Raw genomic sequence first — 18,664 nt, forward strand, 5'->3', positions numbered from 1 at the left:
AATCCTCATATCAACACTATAGCTGCATTACAATTTCGTAACTCACATTCTCTAAATCTCCAAGTAGTATAAAAATTCAAAATTAACCTCACTAATAACAGATGCATACAAATCTGCAGAAAAGAGGATAAACAATAACAGATGCATGCAAATAAATATTAATATTCATAAATAAATAAATAAATAAATAATATTTATATCATGTGAGTAAAAATATTACTTTAAGATAAAGAGAATATTTTGAATATATCACCGGTTGCATAGCCTATCAGGTAATGAGTTGCGTAAATATATCTGCGAATCTGTCACTGGGCTTGTGGCCCAATTTGTCAATTGAAGCCCGTTAATCAATAATTAATCTAGAGGAGAAACCAACTACTACCATATCAATAATCGTAATACCAATTATAGCTTCTTATCTTCTGGTTTGAATATTTTATTTGTTATTATCATGACCGACTGATTTATAAAAATAATAATAAATGATTACTTTACAAGTTATGACCGGCACAATTTAACCAAATTTAATAACATTATCTTATAGTATGGGAATACCAATGCAATGTACGAATGGTGTGCGATATAAATGATTCATTTCTTAATTTAGTTCAGCTCCAAAATAGTAAGTACTATACGAGATGAATAATAATAATAATAATAATAATAATAATAATAATAATAATAATAATAATAATAATAATAATAATAATTAATATTAATTAATTAATTAATTATTATTATTATTATTATAACAATAACAATAATAATATATAATGGTCGATATTATTGCTACAAGCCAATTAACTCCTTTTCTCCACTTTTTGTGTGATTTGGAAATTATTGAAATTCGGACTCATGTGATTTCCAGCAAACTCCCTCTGCATATTATGGACCAACACCCAGGTCTTTTGTTGCTGTCAAATTTTTATGAATCTTTTTTCTATTTTTATTGACAATAATCGAACTTAGGGCATACACTACAATTCAACAAGCAAAGGATAGGATATTCGAATCTCTATCAAAGGGGTCGGGTCCGTTGTCCTCGGCACCCCATGTTGTAGGGGGATCCGGTTCGAGGCCGAGTGGGTTGGAGGAGGGGTGGGAGGCCGTGTCGGCTTGCAATCCGCCACCAGGAGTGCGTAGGTACGCATTGCAATGCTCGGGGGCAGCAAGCCAATTTTCAATATTTTACTACTCCCTCCGTTCCATGTTACCTGAGGCGTTTCTTTTCAACACTGGATTTAAGAAAGTAGTGTTTGGTGAGTTAAATAAAGTAGATGGGAGAATAAAGTAAGTAAAAGAAAAAATAAAATATGTGAGATTAGATGTTTTATTTTTAGTCAAAAAATAAAATGACTCAAATAACTTGGAACAACCCAAAAGGAATATGACTCGAATAACTTGGGACGCATGGGGTACTATTTAACACTACCATCTTATTTTTATCTATAAATATAACATAATGCTTTCACACCTTTCACAATTCTTTCCAAAATTAAATTAATTTACTATCACTTTTATACGTTAATGTCCCTCAATTTTAAGCAAGGAAAATCAATCACATTTTGTTTATTCCCTCCCTTCCCTTCATTGTTGATAGTTTTAAGTTTTAACATTGTATCGTAGGAGATGGAAAAAAGAGAGGATATTATTATCAAAAAGTGAAAAATGGACTAATTTTATGATCGAATCAAAATTAGAAACAGAGTATGAGACTACTATTAATTACCGGAGGGAGGAGGAGTATTATTCTATGGCTATTTTGTGCCTCCACATACATTATTTTACAGTATATATTTATTAATTTGATCCTTTTAAAAACTGCCACTTATTATCATTAACTTAAAAAATCGGAAGCAAGAATCGTGCCTAACTTTTGGTGAAAATATTTATTAAACAAAATTCTTACACAATGATACGAAGGTATTCATAAATTTCTTATTATTAAGTATTTATAAAGATTGAAACTTTTTTTTCTCTCTATGAATTGGACTTCATTCCCCATTATGAAACGGCTATAATAAAAGATAGTGGATGAATTACTCTAATTTTCCCCAACATTTTTTTTCTATTTTTGTAGTAATGATAACTAATTTTCTTTAAATTACACATTAGCGTCAAGTTTTCATGCGAATCAATTTTAATTAACGAAAAATATAGAAAAAACAATAATGATATAATCCAATATTTTGATGGATATATTATATTGAATACTGTGAGTAGGTTGAAATATAAAGGTATGTACAAATGAATATTCTGGAGAAGGTCTCAATCTAGAGATGAAGAACATGTGGGGAGGAAAGCATATGCAGATAGATTTGGAAAATAGAAGCCATTGAAAATTGAAATAAAATGCCAAACAGTAGCTTCTAGCTGCCTAGCTACTTCTCCACCATATATATACCTTCAACTTGGCAACTTGCATCTCATTAAATTTTAGATTCTTCTAGCTTTTGCCACCAAGAATTGAAAATGTAAAATTATATTTTTGCTAATTTTTATAGGACTCCAACTTGATTAGAGAGAAATATTATAAATTGGAAAATGAAAAGTGAAAATAATTTAACAGAATAAAAATATTTATGTCCAATATGTATAATTTGATGTTGGAATCGAAACTCACAAGCTTTGTTTTCCAAAAATATGAATGTTAATATTAGTAGTATTAAATAATAAAGAGAAATGTAGATAAGCAAGTTGGTTATTGACTTATTCATTAATAATTCTACTTGTCTACGAAAACGAGTTTCTTTAAAGCAACTTGCTTCCTTTAAATTATTAAGCCCAACACGTTTTCCTTTTTGCATTTTTCTTCTGGCAATTAGCTAAGATGCTAGTTTCACACCTCTATTTGTAAAAAATGATGTTTAAGAATTAAAGTAAGTAAGATTGAAAAAAAATTATATAAAAAATATATTAAATTATCATAGAATAATTGAAAAAAAATATGATTCAACTACAATAAAATGGGAGAGAATTATTATATGCAATATTTGGATCACTATTTGTTGTGACAGGATAAAAATGTGTTCATAACTATAGGTTATATTATACTCCAAATCAAAATTATATTCTCACGATTTTTAACTTTTGCACTTACTTCTTTCTCTTTTGGGATTCTTTCTATCTTGGATATATTTCATTTTTTTTTCTACCAATCGAGAATTTACCCAACTCGAAATGCATTTCCTAAGTGATTCACGAGCTATTTCAATTCATGTACTTCTACTTCTCTTAATCTAAATAATAGACTTGGATTTATTTTTAAAAATTAATTTAATACTAGTACTCTTTTTTATATAAACTTACTTCTGATTTCTTTTGAATTTAGTAAGTTTGTTTTTTCTTATCTCTTTCCTTTTTTCTATCTCGATCAAATTTCGAAATGTGTGAATCTATGTAGAAAACTATCCTCATCACTCATCAGCTCCTAATCTCTTAATTTATCGAAATTTATAAAGTAAAGCTTATGCTACTAAAACAAATTACTAATGCATTGGACAGACCAATTTCAAATATTATTATTATAAAAATAAAAGAAACATGAGGAATGAAAGCTGCCCTGTTCTTCCGTGGTCCATTATTAAACAATGAAACAGAGGTTAATGAGAAGCTTCTAGAGACGAATCCCGCCACAAATATCTACAAAAAATGAACCTCAGCCGTTGATCACCAACCCCACCTCCATTTCTTTTTTCACAAACTGGTAACCTTTTGGAAGTATTCAATGTTTCAATTCTCACACCATTTTTTACAAATGTATAATCCACTGCACGCATATATATAAATAATTGCGAAAATTAATCTTTCCAGAGGCTTCCAAGCATAGAGCTGTTGATCTCCCTCTCAAAAAAAAAAAGAAATGCTGAGGTTTCGTGGCGTTGTAATCTTGCAGACTTTGTTGAATACTACTCCATTTTGCAGCGTGTCGGATATTTATTTATTCGTGTGAAAAAGGATTGGCTGGTTTTGAGGTGATTGAAATCCCGATTCCTGAAATTTGTCGACAGGATTGAATTTTTGAGAGAAATGGCTGCTGGGGAAGGGAGAAACTGTGATTTCTATGGTGTGATGGGGCTGAAGAAAGAATGCACGCCAGCTGAACTGAGAAATGCCTACAAGAAACTTGCATTGGTTAGAATTTGTCATTTTCAAATTTTGTTTTATTTCTATGATTATTTGCAACTTTTCTTGTAACTTAATTGAAAAGATTGAATCTTTGGATGCTGTTGAATCATTGTGATATGAATTGTGAAGATAATGTTAAATTCTGTTTTGCTTGAATAAGAGATGGGAAGTTGTATAGATGTTGATGGATTGAGTCGTGTTTGTTTTTCATTAATGGTAGAAGTGGCATCCGGATCGTTGCAGTGCTTCTGCCAATCAAAAGTTTGTGGAAGAGGCGAAGAGAAAATTCCAAGATATTCAGCAAGCATATTCAGGTATTTGGAGCTTCATTTTTCTTGTATTGATTGCTAGAAAATGTGTTTTGATGGAATAAATTGTGTGGATGATGGGGAAAATGAATTACTACTATTACTCTTCACTCAGATATGGATTGGTTGTTGTAGAAATGTTGCTCTAGGATATTTGGTGTTTTGGATTGTGATTTGTTGTTGATTATTTGCTGAGAGTGGCAAGTGCAGCAGGTATTCTTGTATGATGATTCGATTCGACTCACGAGAATTTTTATGTTCCTAGTTCTTTCGGATGTGAACAAAAGGTTTCTGTACGATGTAGGCGTCTATAACAGCGATGACGATGATGACGAAGATGTGAGTTGTAATTGCATTTCACTTCCTCTTTTATCCAAGGCACACTTGAGTTTTTTGGTTGTGTTTTCTTTTATGAACCAAATTCTGGTCTTGCAACAGTAAAAGAGTAGAGAAAGAAATGGTGAGGATTGAAAGAAGAGAAAGTAGATAAATAGAGGGCATTTTCTATCACTTGTTGTGTCAATTGAAATGAATAGCTTTTCATTCATTTGTGTAAAATTTGATTTTAGATTTGGGATATTATGCAGGGCATGGGTGATTTCTTGAGTGAAATGGCAGCAATGATGAACCAAAATAAGCCAAATGTGAGTTCTTTTTCATTGCATCAAGCCATCAACTATTGGATCAGATCTGTGTATATATGACTAAGTTGTGGGATTATATGGTTTAACAGGAAAGAAATGAGAGTTTTGAAGATCTGCAAGTTCTATTTCATGAGATATTCCAGAGTGACACCGATGTCTCGGACTCTTCTTCTCGTGCAAACACGCGTGCCTCGTCCTGTGAGGCATCAAGCACCTCGAACAAGAGAAACTGCTCTGAGATGAGCTCTCGAAAGTTCACCACCGAATCCACCCAACTCGGGGGATTCTGCATAAGGGTATGACATGGCTAATCACTCGTGTTTCGCATAATTACTCCCTTATTTAGACATGAGATTCATTTGGCAATTCTTTATGCTGCAACATCAGGTGGACCATCAGCAAAATGCAGGCGGGGAAACAATGGCGAGAGGTAGCAGCAGGCGGGATGGGCGGAAGCAGAAGGTCTCGACTGGCCACGATGTCTCGTCTAGAGGCATATCTGCGTAGATATGCTGCAACTCTAAGCTCTAACAATTGGCTAATCCTACATATGTATACTCAACAAATCGAAATTGGATTTGAAGCTGGGAATGTGCTGTGTCTCTTGGCATATATTGTTACTTGGTTTTGTGCCTTGTATTTCTCTTTTTTGGCTTGTATTTGTGTATGGAAACATGTTTTCATATGTAATGATGTTCAAGCTTTCTTCATTTTTTATGCTGTTTGCATTTAGTATTTTTTCATGTCTACTTAGTTTGGTTGAAAGTCGGAAATATTGGAATCAAAATAGTAATTCACTTAATTGAAAGTCATATATGTTGAATACTATTAATAGTATAACCGCATGTAGTGCTGGGAATTCGGTCATCGGTTAGTCGGTTAACCGATGACCGAACTGAATCACAACGGTTCTCGGTTAACCGATAACCGACATTCCGAGAATGTTGGTTATCGGTTCGGTTTCGGTTCCAAATGCTAGGCGACTAGACTAACCGATAAGCCCGCACGGATTTATTTTTGGGTCATTCCCAAAAGGCCTCTTTCTTTTTCTTCTTCGAACGATCATACTTCCAGTGCCCTGGCTCTTTACAATACCTGCAGATGTCACCGGGTTAGAAACCTTTCTTCACCCTTTTGATTTCGACTTCTTCTTTCCAGATTTCTTCTGACTCGTACCCGTAGCAGATAATCCCAACGCCTGACTTTCTGTGGCTGAACTAGTTGCCTGTTGTTAAAAAATAATTTATATAAAACCAAAAGATCTCTACATCATTACCTTTGCTATAAACACTGCTCGAATTTTCTTTCTATCCTATCTACAAATTATGGTTAAGAATATAACTTAGAGTGGTCTTTTATACACAAACTGCAGTTATTAAACAAAGTTTTACAACCATAGTCCATGTTAGTGATGCGACAAAGGAATCTATGAATTTTGCTTTTATTGTAGAGGTTGTCTATCAGTCTCCGTTTAACACTATTCCAATATATAGTCCTTCCGATTAGCATAAATACAATCTATCATTCTATATGTGTATGATCTTTTGTGATAATCCAAGTTCATCTAGGAACGATCCTAGTGAATTTGTATTGTAATAGTATAAAAGAAACGTCATTTGGATCTTCAATTTAAATTTTAATGATAAAGTTTATTGGTATCACATAATAACTCTACATTGTTGCAACCAAGAAGAATATCAGTGGACTAATAGAACTAGAAAAGTAAATTTGCTCCCACTGATCTATAACAATACATAGATTCGTCAATTGTATTCGTCTGAAACTAAATGAGATGTCAACTTAATGAAATTTAACAACCATTAAAGAGACAGTAATTGTTTAAAACCATATATGGATTTGTAGTTTTCATGTCATTCTCAATAGGTCACCATACAGGCATACACAAAAATTTTAGGTTGCACCATATAAATTGTTTAAGCTAATGTCTTTATTAAGAAATGATGTTTTACTATCCATCCGGTGTAGATCAAAATTAAAATGAGCTACTAGTATCATAATTATTCTGAACAAGTTGTTCGTCGAAACTGGAGGAGAAGTGTCGGTAAAATCACTGCGAAATCAAAATGACTTGCTAGGAAATTTATGAGAAAATTGTTAAGTAAAGATATAAAGTGGCTAATAATGATGACCTAACATCATCTTCTATTGTTAAGATTACTATGTAGATTTGGCAGACTAGGTGCAACATCTGAAAATATGTAACATATGAATCAGAGTAAAGGCCAAAATTGGTCATGAACATATGACCATTTTACGTTTTTGGTCCTAAACATTATCTTTTGGGTTTTTTGGTCCTGCACATATGAAAATTTTATCATTTTGGTCCTCCGTCAACATTTCCGTTAAAAACTAACGGTCAACAGGTTTAATCCCTATTTTGACCAAATTAAACTTTTAATTCTGATTTTTTACTTCCTAATTAGTTCTTTAATTATTTTTATAAATATTCTCCATAGCATTTAGTTCAAAACAAAACAGAGCAAGATAAAAGGATTCTTGATGAATTTCCCACTTACATAAACTAATAATCGGTGGCAGATTTGCTAGCTTTGCATAACTTATCCCCTGTATTTCCCAAGAACAAATCCCTAATCAAAATTCTATAAATTGAAATCAAGAAAACTCAAATTTGCATGAAAAAAATCGATTTTGGACGAGAATTTTCAATTTTTGGGAAGAAATTGAATTCTTAAAATTAGGGCACCTGGGAATGGCGAGCTAGCAGTGGTGACGCCGGAAACAACGTCGGATTTGAAGAGCTGGAAGGTGTAATTGGGGGCCCAATCGAAAATTGGGAAGAAGAATTGCAGCGCCAAAATCAGTTTCTGAAACCACGACTGATCCTTTAACTTGTGGAGTGGGTCGTCGGGGAAGAATATCTCGGAGAGGTGGTGGCGGAGCTTCTGAGAGGTGGTTCTCGGCGGCGGTGGTTGTTCAACCTGGCGGTGATCGACCTGGCGTCGCCGGAGTCGCGGCCGGAGGCGTCGAAGAAGCTGGAGTAGATCTAGGGTGGTGATGATGGGTTTAGAATATTTACAAAAACAATTAAGGAATTAATTAGGGGGTAAAAAATTAGAATTAAAAGTTTAATTTGGTCAAAATAGGGATTAAACATGTTGATCGTTAGTTTTTAACGGAAATGTTGATGGAGGACCAAAATGATCAAATTTTCATATGTGCAGGACCAAAAAATCCAAAAGATAATGTTTAGGACCCAAAACGTAAAATGGTCATATATTCAGGACCAATTTTGACCTTTACTCTATGAATAAATATTAAGCTCAATTTTCTCGAGGTCTAAATTCATGCAGTTTTAAATCAATTTAAATCAAGTCTTAACCCATAAAAAATTGTAAAATCTGTTTATCACTTTTGTCCAAATTTATCTAAGATCAAAGAAGTAAAATTTATCTACATACAATCAACAAATATTCATAAGCATGTGATGACATGCATAGCAATTGAATTCGTATGAAAAATACATAAAAAATAGACAAGATAAAAAGAGATAACACTACTAGGATTCAACCCAGGCCTGAAGATTTTCAGCCAACTGCCCAACCAGTTGACTCATTTCACTCTCATTTTATTTAAAATTAATATATATAAATAGGGTCTCTATTCCATTAACCTTTTTTCACCTATTTTCTTTAATATTTCTTAAAACCTGTACCACCAAAAAATGAGACTCTTAATGGCGGACAAAGATAGTAATCCCTAATTTTAAATGTAATATATAACATCAAAAGGTGGGAGTTCCAGTACGACGCCATTCAACCATGAAAGGTGGGAGTACGACCCCATTCAACCATGTAGGTCCGCCACTGTATGCAATACACTAAAAATTTAGCACATAATTATAACTGATACCAAATCTAATGGAATCTACAAATGTTCGATGGTGGCTTGTGCGTGTCCACAATAGTAGCATCTATCTTTGATCTTCCCTCTAATAAGAAAGTATATTGTTGACAAGAGTAAAAAAAAATTCTAAAATGAATGCTTAAAAGAAGTGTTTCACTTGTGGTGGACGGAGGGAGTACCTTTTAGTACCAACTCAACAAAGGCTCGTTTGTTAAGCTATTTATCTAAGAGAATGGACTATAGTATATATTACTCTCTCCGTCTGTGAAATGTTGTCCAATTTTGTCATTTTGGTCTATCCGCGAAATGTGTTCACTTTCCTTTTTTTTTCAATTTTGGTAAATGGACCCTCATTTCAACTAACTCATTACACTCACATTTTATTATAAAACTAATAAATAAATGTGTGACCTATATTCCACCAATTTTTTTCAGTCATTTTTCTTTATATTTTTTAAAATTCGTGCCAAGTCAAACTTGGATAATATTTTGGGGACGGAAGGAGTAGGATATTCTATCCCATTCTTTTACAGGAATATATTTATTTATGTACCCCAAGAGCATACGTGGGTTTATATAGTTGGACCTTAGGCCATAGTACTCTCTCCGTCCCACAAAAGATGTCACGCTTTCTTTTTTAGTTTGTCCCACAAAAGATGTCACAATTCTATTTTTAGAAAAAATTATCTCTCACATGAATATAAAAATTATATTTTCTCTCTCCAATTAGCACACAAAACAAAACCTTCTAAAATCTCGTGCTGTTCCACAAGTGTGACATTTTTTATGGGATGGAGGGAGTATAACTTAAGGTTGTAAGTTCATCAAATAGCCCATATGTCGTACTCCATCTCTTAGAATATTAGCTAAGCCCAATTAGTTTATGTTTAATTTGAGTGGAGACAGTACTCACTCATACAGAACGTAACAGACTAACACTAATAGGGTTACGGCCCTCCTCCTTAGCGGTCATTGTATCTTGATTGAATACTTTTCACAATATTATTAGTCGAAATATGAGGGTCCTTTGGAGTTGGGGTTTCAAGTTTCAAACTTTTTTTGGCAAGAGTATTACATTAGTACTTCATTAGTCTCCTATTAATTGTCTACTTTTGTCATTTTCGTCTGTCCCTCATTAACTATCCACTTTCACTTTTTACCATAAATAGTAAATATAATTCATATTCCACTAACTCATTCCACTATCATCTTATTATAAGGGCATCCACAGTGGGACGCCCTAAGCGACGTCCTATGCACCGCCACATTAGCATTTTATCCTCCTCTCATTCCACCTGCAGCGGGACGGACTATAGCCCGCCCTAAGCGACGCCCTAAGCATTTTATCTATTATTTGAATATTTAAATACTTCAAAAATTGGAAAAACAACTTCATTTCATTAAAATTAAAACATTACAATACGAAATAAAAAAACTACAATTTCTCAACGACGGCGGTTGCGGTTCCAAACTTCTTCAATAATGTCGGTCATGAGCTGAGTATGGTCTTGTTGGTTGCACATTGATGCCTGTCGCTGTAGAACCGCACCGAAGCCCATCGGTAATCCTCGAGTGACAAGCGAGGTCGCCGTGCTGGAGCTAGATCCGGTTTCATCATCCACACAATCAGTGACATGTCCATGTTCTTGTTCGACTATCATGTTATACATGATGATGCACGCATACATGACGTCAGCGATGACTTCCTTGTACCAGAAACACGTCGGACCTTTCACGATTGCCCACCGCGATTGGAGCACCCCAAAAGCCCGCTCCACATCCTTCCGCGCGGACTCCTGCTTTGCCGCAAACAAGACTCTCCTCTCACCAATTGGGCAGCTGATCGTCTTCAAAAAAACAGGCCACCTTGGGTATATGCCATCGGCCATGTAGTACCTCATATGATGTGTGCGGCCATTGGCAGTGAACTGGATGGCCGGACTGCGACCCCTGCACTGATCGGCGAATAGGGTGGATGAGTTGAGGACGTTGATGTCGTTGTTCGACCCGGCTACACCAAAGTAGGCATGCCAGATCCAGAGGCGGTGGTCAGCGACGGCTTCTAGGATCATCGTCGGGTGGCTGCCCTTGTAGCCGCTAGTAAATTGGCATCTCCACGCCGTCGGGCAGTTCTTCCACTGCCAGTGCACACAGTCGATGCTCCCTAGTATTCCAGGGAAGCCGTGCACCGTCTCGTGCATCCACATCAGGCTCTGGCAATCATCAGCGGTCGGGCGTTGCAAATATGTGTCGCCAAAAGCCTCCACAACTAACTTAAAAATTTCTTGATACATTCGCGGCCAGTTGTATCCCCGACGTGAAGGTACTCGTCGAACATATCTGTTGTTGTGCCGTAGGCCAACTGGCGGATCGCAATCGTACACTTCTGCAACGGCGTAAGTCCGGGTCTGCCGATCCCGTCTTCCCGAAACTGGAAGTACTCATCACGTCCCTCCAACGTGTGCACAATGCGGAGAAAAAGATCTCGGCTCATTCTAAAACGTAAGGGAAAAACATTCGGGCCCTGACTCTGATATTTTTAGCTACGTGCACAATATGGAATATCAAGCTTCCTGGGTCCAAAGAATCCACTAGATCACAAGGTCTAGGAACTCGCGGAACGCTGAAAGATCTCGGTCGTTGGACACACAGTTTATCACTTCAAAACCCTCAACCCGCGTATACTTGAATTAGTATAGGGAAGCAGGGATCGATTCTACGAGGACAAATACGAAATCATGCATTTAAAGGGCTTTTGGGTGGTTTGGCTGCTGCCACGCAAATTTGAGTTGAGGAATTTATACTAGATAGGGAAAAGAAATTTAACTATCTCTAGATCTAGGAACAGTTAAAAACATCCACGTAACACAGATTGACATTATATCATCACTATCTTCAAACCAACTTCCTGGATCTAGTAATATTACTATCTAATCTAGCTAGACAGACTCGATGCATGCAGTGGGGACCATTTTCCCAAAATAGAAGTGTACGACCAAAAAAGCTGCAAAACAACCAATTCTAAGCCTAACTACCTACAAAACGTAAAGCATCATCGGAATTTAACTGAAACATGATGAAAACATAACAATGCTAGTAACTCAATGGCGACCAACAGATCGGACGTCAGAAAACGCTGAGAAACCAAAAAAACTCAGATCTCTATCTCCTAGATGAAGTAAAACAAAAACGAAAGCAGAAGTTCAAAATCCATGCATAATTCAATTCCCTTGTTCAGATCCACACTTCGGATGCTAAATCCACTCCGGATCCAAGCATCCGAGACAAACTCCTGTCAAAATTATCTCCATAACTACAGATTCACCAATTCTCCACAGATCAACAACAACAACCACAGATCAACTCATATTCCCCAGATCAAGTACGCAAAGCATCCAACAAAGTGAATAACAATCAAACCTCCGGAACAAATTCCTCAAAACACAGAATCAACATAATCATAACATGAAATAAATTTCATAGATAAACAGCAAGCAGCAAAACGAACAAATCGACTTCGAATGGCGAAGTTTGACAGAATCCAAAACATAAACGCTGAAAAAGTAAATGATTGTATCTTCGTCCTCCTTGAGGACGGTGTTGCACAGATTTTCCCGAAGATTAGACCCCTATTCTATCCCAGAATTCCCATTTCCCAAGTGTGTGTGTGTGAGAGAGCTATCGTGTATATTCATGTGTGTTGCATGCTCCTTCTTATATAGGCGTGAAAGTGGGTCCAGCAGAGGCTTTTTGTGTGAATTGTCTTCTTTGCCCTCAGCTTCGGATCCCCTCGTCTAGCCATTTTCTTCTCGATTCTGCTCATTTTTCGCCTTCTTCCTTCGCTAGTCCACTTCCTTCAATTCTTCCTGGACCTGGCGAATTTCCTTCACACATCTGGCTTAAACAATGTGTTAGACCCAGTAAATGGTGACTTTTCATCATATAACCGATGCATGAAATTAGCCTTATCAGGCCCCACCTTGGATTCTCGGAAAAATAATCTGCGAACAGACGTTCGTGCGCTACGTCGTGCTCGCGGGGGACATAGGTCCGACGTCGTATCGGGCGAGAGACCCGCGCCACCGCCGCCGCCGCCTCCTGCTCCCGCTGCATTTGTACCAAATATTCCGCCTTGGCTTCATTAACGGCATCGAACAAGGCTCGAGTCAAGGCCCGTCTGCAGCCATCCGATGTACTCAAATCGTAGTCGTCGGGATTCATTTTTGAGACGATGAGAGAGAATAATTGAAGAGATGTGAAATTGGAGTGTGTGAAATGGTAGAGAATTATAGTGTTTAAATAAGAAAAATTTTTGGAAAAAAAAAATAATAATAACAAAACGCGTGAGCATCGTCCGACCCATCGTCCGCGTCGTCCACAATGGCGGACGACGACGGACGATGGGGTATCCTCCGCGCATCGTCCGCGGACGATGTATCGGGCACGGACGATGGTTAACCCAATGTCCGCGATGCTGCTGTGGCGGACGATGCGACGGACGATGCATCGTCCGTCGCATCGTCCGCACCATTGCGGATGTCCTAAAACTAATATACAAAAGTGAGATTCATATTCCACTAACATTTTCATCTCACTTTTTTTTTACATTTCTTAAAATTCGTGTCGGAACTAAAATGGACAATTATTAAGAGATGGAGGGAGTATATAATATCAAAATTATGAATTTAATATTAAACAAGTTTCTTTAATTACGAACTGTTATTGTAGTGCACGTACGATAAATTTAAGTTTTTCACTGCACATATATATGTCCTACTACTATATTTAAGTTTTTCATTAATTGTACTTTTTCAATTCTTGAAAATTCTTCATGTATATTTTTACCTTTTTTACTATGAATTCCTGGCTCCATACTTGGATACATTCTTACCACTATAAATTATAGTACTAATAGAATCGACAAACATCCAAATTAGAAACGACAAACAAGAGTGTGTTGTACCGCAGAATAAATTACTATTGCAAGTATAAATTATACTCCTTCCGTCCCACAGTAATAGAGTCATTCTGCTATTTTAGTAAGTTCCATAGTAATAAATCATTTACCTTTTTAGTAAAAATTAACACATTTTTCCACAACTACTTTACTCTCTTTTACTTTATTCTCTCTTCATCTCTCTACCTTTTTTTCATTTTACACTTTACTCTCCTTTTAATTAACTCACCTAACACAATTTTTCTTAATCTTTGTATCGAAAAGAACCGTCACCATTACTATAGAACGAAGGAGTAGTACTAATAAAATCGACACACATCCAAAATAGAAACGACAAACAAGAGTGCGTCGTAGCGCAAAATAAATTACTATTGCAAGTATAAATTATAGTACTAATAGAATCGACACACATCCAAAATCGAAACGACAAACAAGAGTATGTTGTACCGCAAAATAAAAGAAAGTAATTTTGCAAACTCATTTTTTATTACTCTGATTTACTATGAAAGCACACAATAAAAAAATCTAGCAATCCTTATCCACAAAATAGTCGAGTAGGACATAAGTATTATGAGAAATATATAGAGTTATCAAATTCTAGTTGATAGGCAGCCACAATTTTGGCAGATTAGTCTTTAAGAAAAATAAGTTTTCAATTGTTGTGTTAACAACTATGACAAACTTGATTTTTAATTTGACCACTCAACTAATATCCTAGTTTTTCTCTTCGCCATTTTGTACTCCTAGTTCCACAACATAGACATATTTAAACAAACACATATGGGGAAATCTTTTATTTAACGTATAAACTAGTAGTAATTCATATTACATACTCACTTCTTTCTCTAAAAATAGAGACTTATCAACTACATATTTAATATGAAATTGATAAAATATGAGATTAATAGAAAACAAATGAATTAAATATTATTAATAAAAAATAAAACTCAGCTTACAATAAAAAAAAAGGAAAAACTTATCAAAATACTAAAAGAAAATTGATTTACTAGTTCAAAGAATTGCAAAATAATACTCCATTCGTCCTAATTTACTTGAGACTTATTCCATTTCGGACTGTCTCAAATTATTTGAGTCGTATTCATTAAAAAAATAAAATATATAATCTCATTTAATTTATTTTATTTCTTCTTATTATTTTGTATTCATTTATTCATTAAAAAACATTTTTTACAAATTTTGTGCCAAAAAATATCTCACGAATCATGAGACAGAGTAATATTACTATTATTTGGAGATGAAAAAAGTAAAATAAATTTAATATTATCTCCGTATTTTAAAAATAGAAACACTTTTTATTTTAGTCTATCTCTTAAAAATAGAAACTTTAAAATTTTTCTATTTTTGAACGTAAACCTCACAATCCACTAACACTATTTTCACTACTTTTTTTCTTCTTCTCTTTTACTTTATTCATTTTTTTCATTCTCTTTACTATTTTTTTTAATATTATTTTTTTATTTTACCAATTATGTATTAAAATCCATGTCATTTTAAATGTTTCTATTTTTCAAATACTTCCCGTAAGTATGAAATTTTAGTATTGGAGCCAGACTAGACCTGCCCACGGTTCATGAACCGGCGGTTTCGGTTTAGAACCGCCGGTTCCGGTTTTGGGAAATATGGAACCGGAACCAAACCGTGAGGCTGTTTCACGGTTTCGGTTCGGAACCGCCGATTTTTGGACGGTTCGTAGCGGTTTAGGTTCGGTTTCGCGGTTTCACGGTTTTTTCCGTTAATTTTTTTTTGCCATATAGTTTGAAATTATAAAATAAATTGGATCAAGGAAATGGATAGTTTAAATTGAGTTGTTAACACTAAAATGAGGTGAGTGTAAGTAAGGATAGAGAGGAGTATTTAATATAGATAAAAATAGAGAGAAATGAGATCCAATTTGAATTTAAAATCAACATTTAAGAATAAATAAATAAATAAATAAATAAAAATAAAAGAAATGGTGTTTTATGCAATCAATTTTGAATAGTGCAGCCATCGCCCACCGTCAACCAATCAATTTTGAAGACTCAACTAATCAATTTTGAAGACTCCATCTTGTTAATTTATTATACTTTATTTAAAGTAATCAATTCTTCTAAGTTTATTTTAAAATGTTGGATAAATATTTATTACTAATAATTATCCATACTCCATAGATTCCATACGTAAAAAAATGTGTTAATTAATAAAATCGGAAATAGTATTATAAAGTTATTACCATAAACCATACAACATAGACTCCATCTTGTAATTTAGTTATTTTTATTTTATTATCTTTTATCTTATGTTTTTATCGTCCAATTTTACCAAATAATATTATAAAGTTATTTTTGCTACAAAATTTTGTCCCACATTATTGTTTCTACGGATATTACCAAATCTAAAAATGAAAGTTATTTATATAAGAGTATAAAACTCATAAATCGGATCATTCAGCAATGTTTTATTTAATGGAGTATAGTTTTAATATAAGTATTAACTATGTTTAAATTTATCATTGCGTCGCCGGTTCGGAACCGTGAAACCGCCGGTTCGGAACCGTCCGGAACCAGCGGTTCGGTCGCGGTTTCGGTTCGAAAAATTTGGAACCTGAATCGAACCACGGTTCTAAAATTCACGGTTTCGATTTGGCATATTTTTCGCAGTTTCGGTTCGAAACTGTAACCGCCGGTTACGATTTCAGTTTTAACCGCTGGTTCGGTAAACCTTGGGCAGCTCTAAGCCAGACTTTGTTGGAAAAAGGGAGAAAAGGGATGCACCATCCCAATCACGTGACTGGGGGTGGGGCCTACAGCAATGAATTTTCTACAACGAAAATAGGTGGTTTTCGGTATCTATCTTATCCAATGACGTGTTCAACTTCAAATAAAAGGTGAGCCCAGCCAATCTACCTACAAGGTCAACTTCCTCCATTATATAAATTTGATCATTTATCTTTTTAATTTTTCTGATCACGTAATTATTCAGTTTAATAAATTCTTATCGCCACGGTCGTAATCAAGAACGCCTCTGAAACAAATACTTAATTCTTTATATATGCATTATTATCATAGTTTTGGAAGTTACCTTTAAGATATTATAGATTAGGTGAGATATCTTATTAGTATATTTGATTAGACATCATGTAATTTAAAAGATCATGATTGTATCTATGGGATATAAGAAAACATAAAATGGAAAATGAAGAAATTATTTATGTGATCTATATTAGATATAGAATATCTACTATGATCATTGGTGTATATTTAAGATTGATGAATTGTAGTAGTAAATAGTAATTTTAAGTTCATGATTGTGATCCATGGTATATAAGAAAACATAATATGGAAAATGAAGAAATTATTTATGTGATCGATATTTTGGATAATATCTACAATGGAAAGTGAATGTTTGTTTATTCATGCCGATGAAAGTGGTAAATAACAATCCCAGTAATACCACCACCTGAACTCTTAAATAATACTTAATCATCTATTTCTCTTTATACTTTATTGAAGACAGTATTAGGAGCCAAAAACATAATTACTACTCAAGATATGCATCAAAGCATAACGAAAGATAACATAAAAATCATAATAGTGGAATATGAGTGTGTTATATTGCTAACAATTTTAGTTGCTAACTCTGCTAACTTATCAATATAGCGTATTAAAAATATTAATACGATGATATCAAAATGTCAACACATAATATCAACACATTATATTGAAGTTCAACAAAATTATGTGTTTACATTTTTAATACACTGCATTGATGAGTTAGCAAGTTAGCAACTTAATAAAGTTAGCAATTGATCACACACCTAGTGGAACAACTATAGATTAATTGTGAATGAAAATAAACATAAACCATAATAATGGGACTACTATAGATTAATTGCGAATCATTTGATCAGTTTGTTTAAACTAAGTATTCGGAACAACATACAAAAACTTAGCCACTCATAGCAAACTCGATTGCACCAAAACTAAAGAAACTAGAGTTCAGAGTTGTGGATGATGATCCGTCTTTGTCTTTGAGTTAGATGAAGATTTCTTAGATAACATCATTCATTTTTAATCCTCACATTTCTTAGATTCTTTTCTACGGTTGTGTCAGTTTTTGTGTGTGAACTCCCATGACTGCAATTGTTGTATGTTGACAAAGTCACCCGATCGAGTAGAGGTCTCTAAAAAATTTTATGTGACTTACTCAGTCGGGTTCGTGTATGATAGTGTGGCAAATCATCCGGCCGGGTTGGGATCTCTGAAAAACTTGGTGTGATTCACCCGATCGGGTAAGATAGTATGGCAAAGTCACCCGATTGGATTGGACTCTCTGGACAATTATTTCATAAATGACCCGATATATATTGTGGGATTTGGTGACAATCTCACCCGATCGCGTGAGTTATTGTGACAAAATCTACCTGGTCACGTAAAGCTCTATGCACCGCAAAGACTCTTTTTTCTTGCTCCAAACTTGTCCTAGGTCCATTTCCGCCTCAATTATCAACATATAAAGAGAAAAATACACTTATATGAATATAGAAGTATGATAAAAATTGAAAATGTGAGAAAATGATAAAATATTTGATTAGTATTAAAATTTATGTTTAATCAAATGTGCACATATTGTAGGATTGAGGAAGAAGACCTATACTTGTAGTAATTTAATGGTACTAGTAATTTCCCAAATAAGATCCACCTAACTTAATGTTATATGATGTCGTCTATAAAGACTTGTAC

At 34.6% G+C, this 18,664-nt stretch overlaps 1 protein-coding gene across 1 annotated transcript; it reads left to right on the forward strand.

Moving 5' to 3' along the window:
* Nucleotides 1-3,730: 3,730 nt before the first annotated feature.
* Nucleotides 3,731-5,790, forward strand: LOC125190955 (Chaperone DnaJ-domain superfamily protein). The gene is made up of 7 exons (XM_048088387.2): nucleotides 3,731-3,870; nucleotides 4,011-4,134; nucleotides 4,349-4,442; nucleotides 4,702-4,775; nucleotides 5,024-5,080; nucleotides 5,170-5,376; nucleotides 5,468-5,790. Exons 1-7 carry the CDS (start codon nucleotides 3,863-3,865, stop codon nucleotides 5,585-5,587), a joined length of 684 nt encoding a protein of 227 aa, XP_047944344.1. The 5' UTR covers nucleotides 3,731-3,862; the 3' UTR covers nucleotides 5,588-5,790.
* Nucleotides 5,791-18,664: the final 12,874 nt, after the last annotated feature.

Source organism: Salvia hispanica, chromosome 5, assembly GCF_029641045.1.
Source record: "Salvia hispanica isolate PSC_SH4W2 chromosome 5, Shi_PSC_v1, whole genome shotgun sequence".
Classification (NCBI taxonomy): Eukaryota; Viridiplantae; Streptophyta; class Magnoliopsida; order Lamiales; family Lamiaceae; genus Salvia; species Salvia hispanica.

Excerpts from the sequence above, each read along its gene's own strand:
- LOC125190955 (XM_048088387.2), top strand. Across the intron at positions 4,776-5,023 it reads ATGACGATGATGACGAAGAT|GGCATGGGTGATTTCTTGAG; the intron begins GTGAGTTGTAAT and ends GATATTATGCAG. Across the intron at positions 5,081-5,169 it reads TGAACCAAAATAAGCCAAAT|GAAAGAAATGAGAGTTTTGA; the intron begins GTGAGTTCTTTT and ends ATGGTTTAACAG.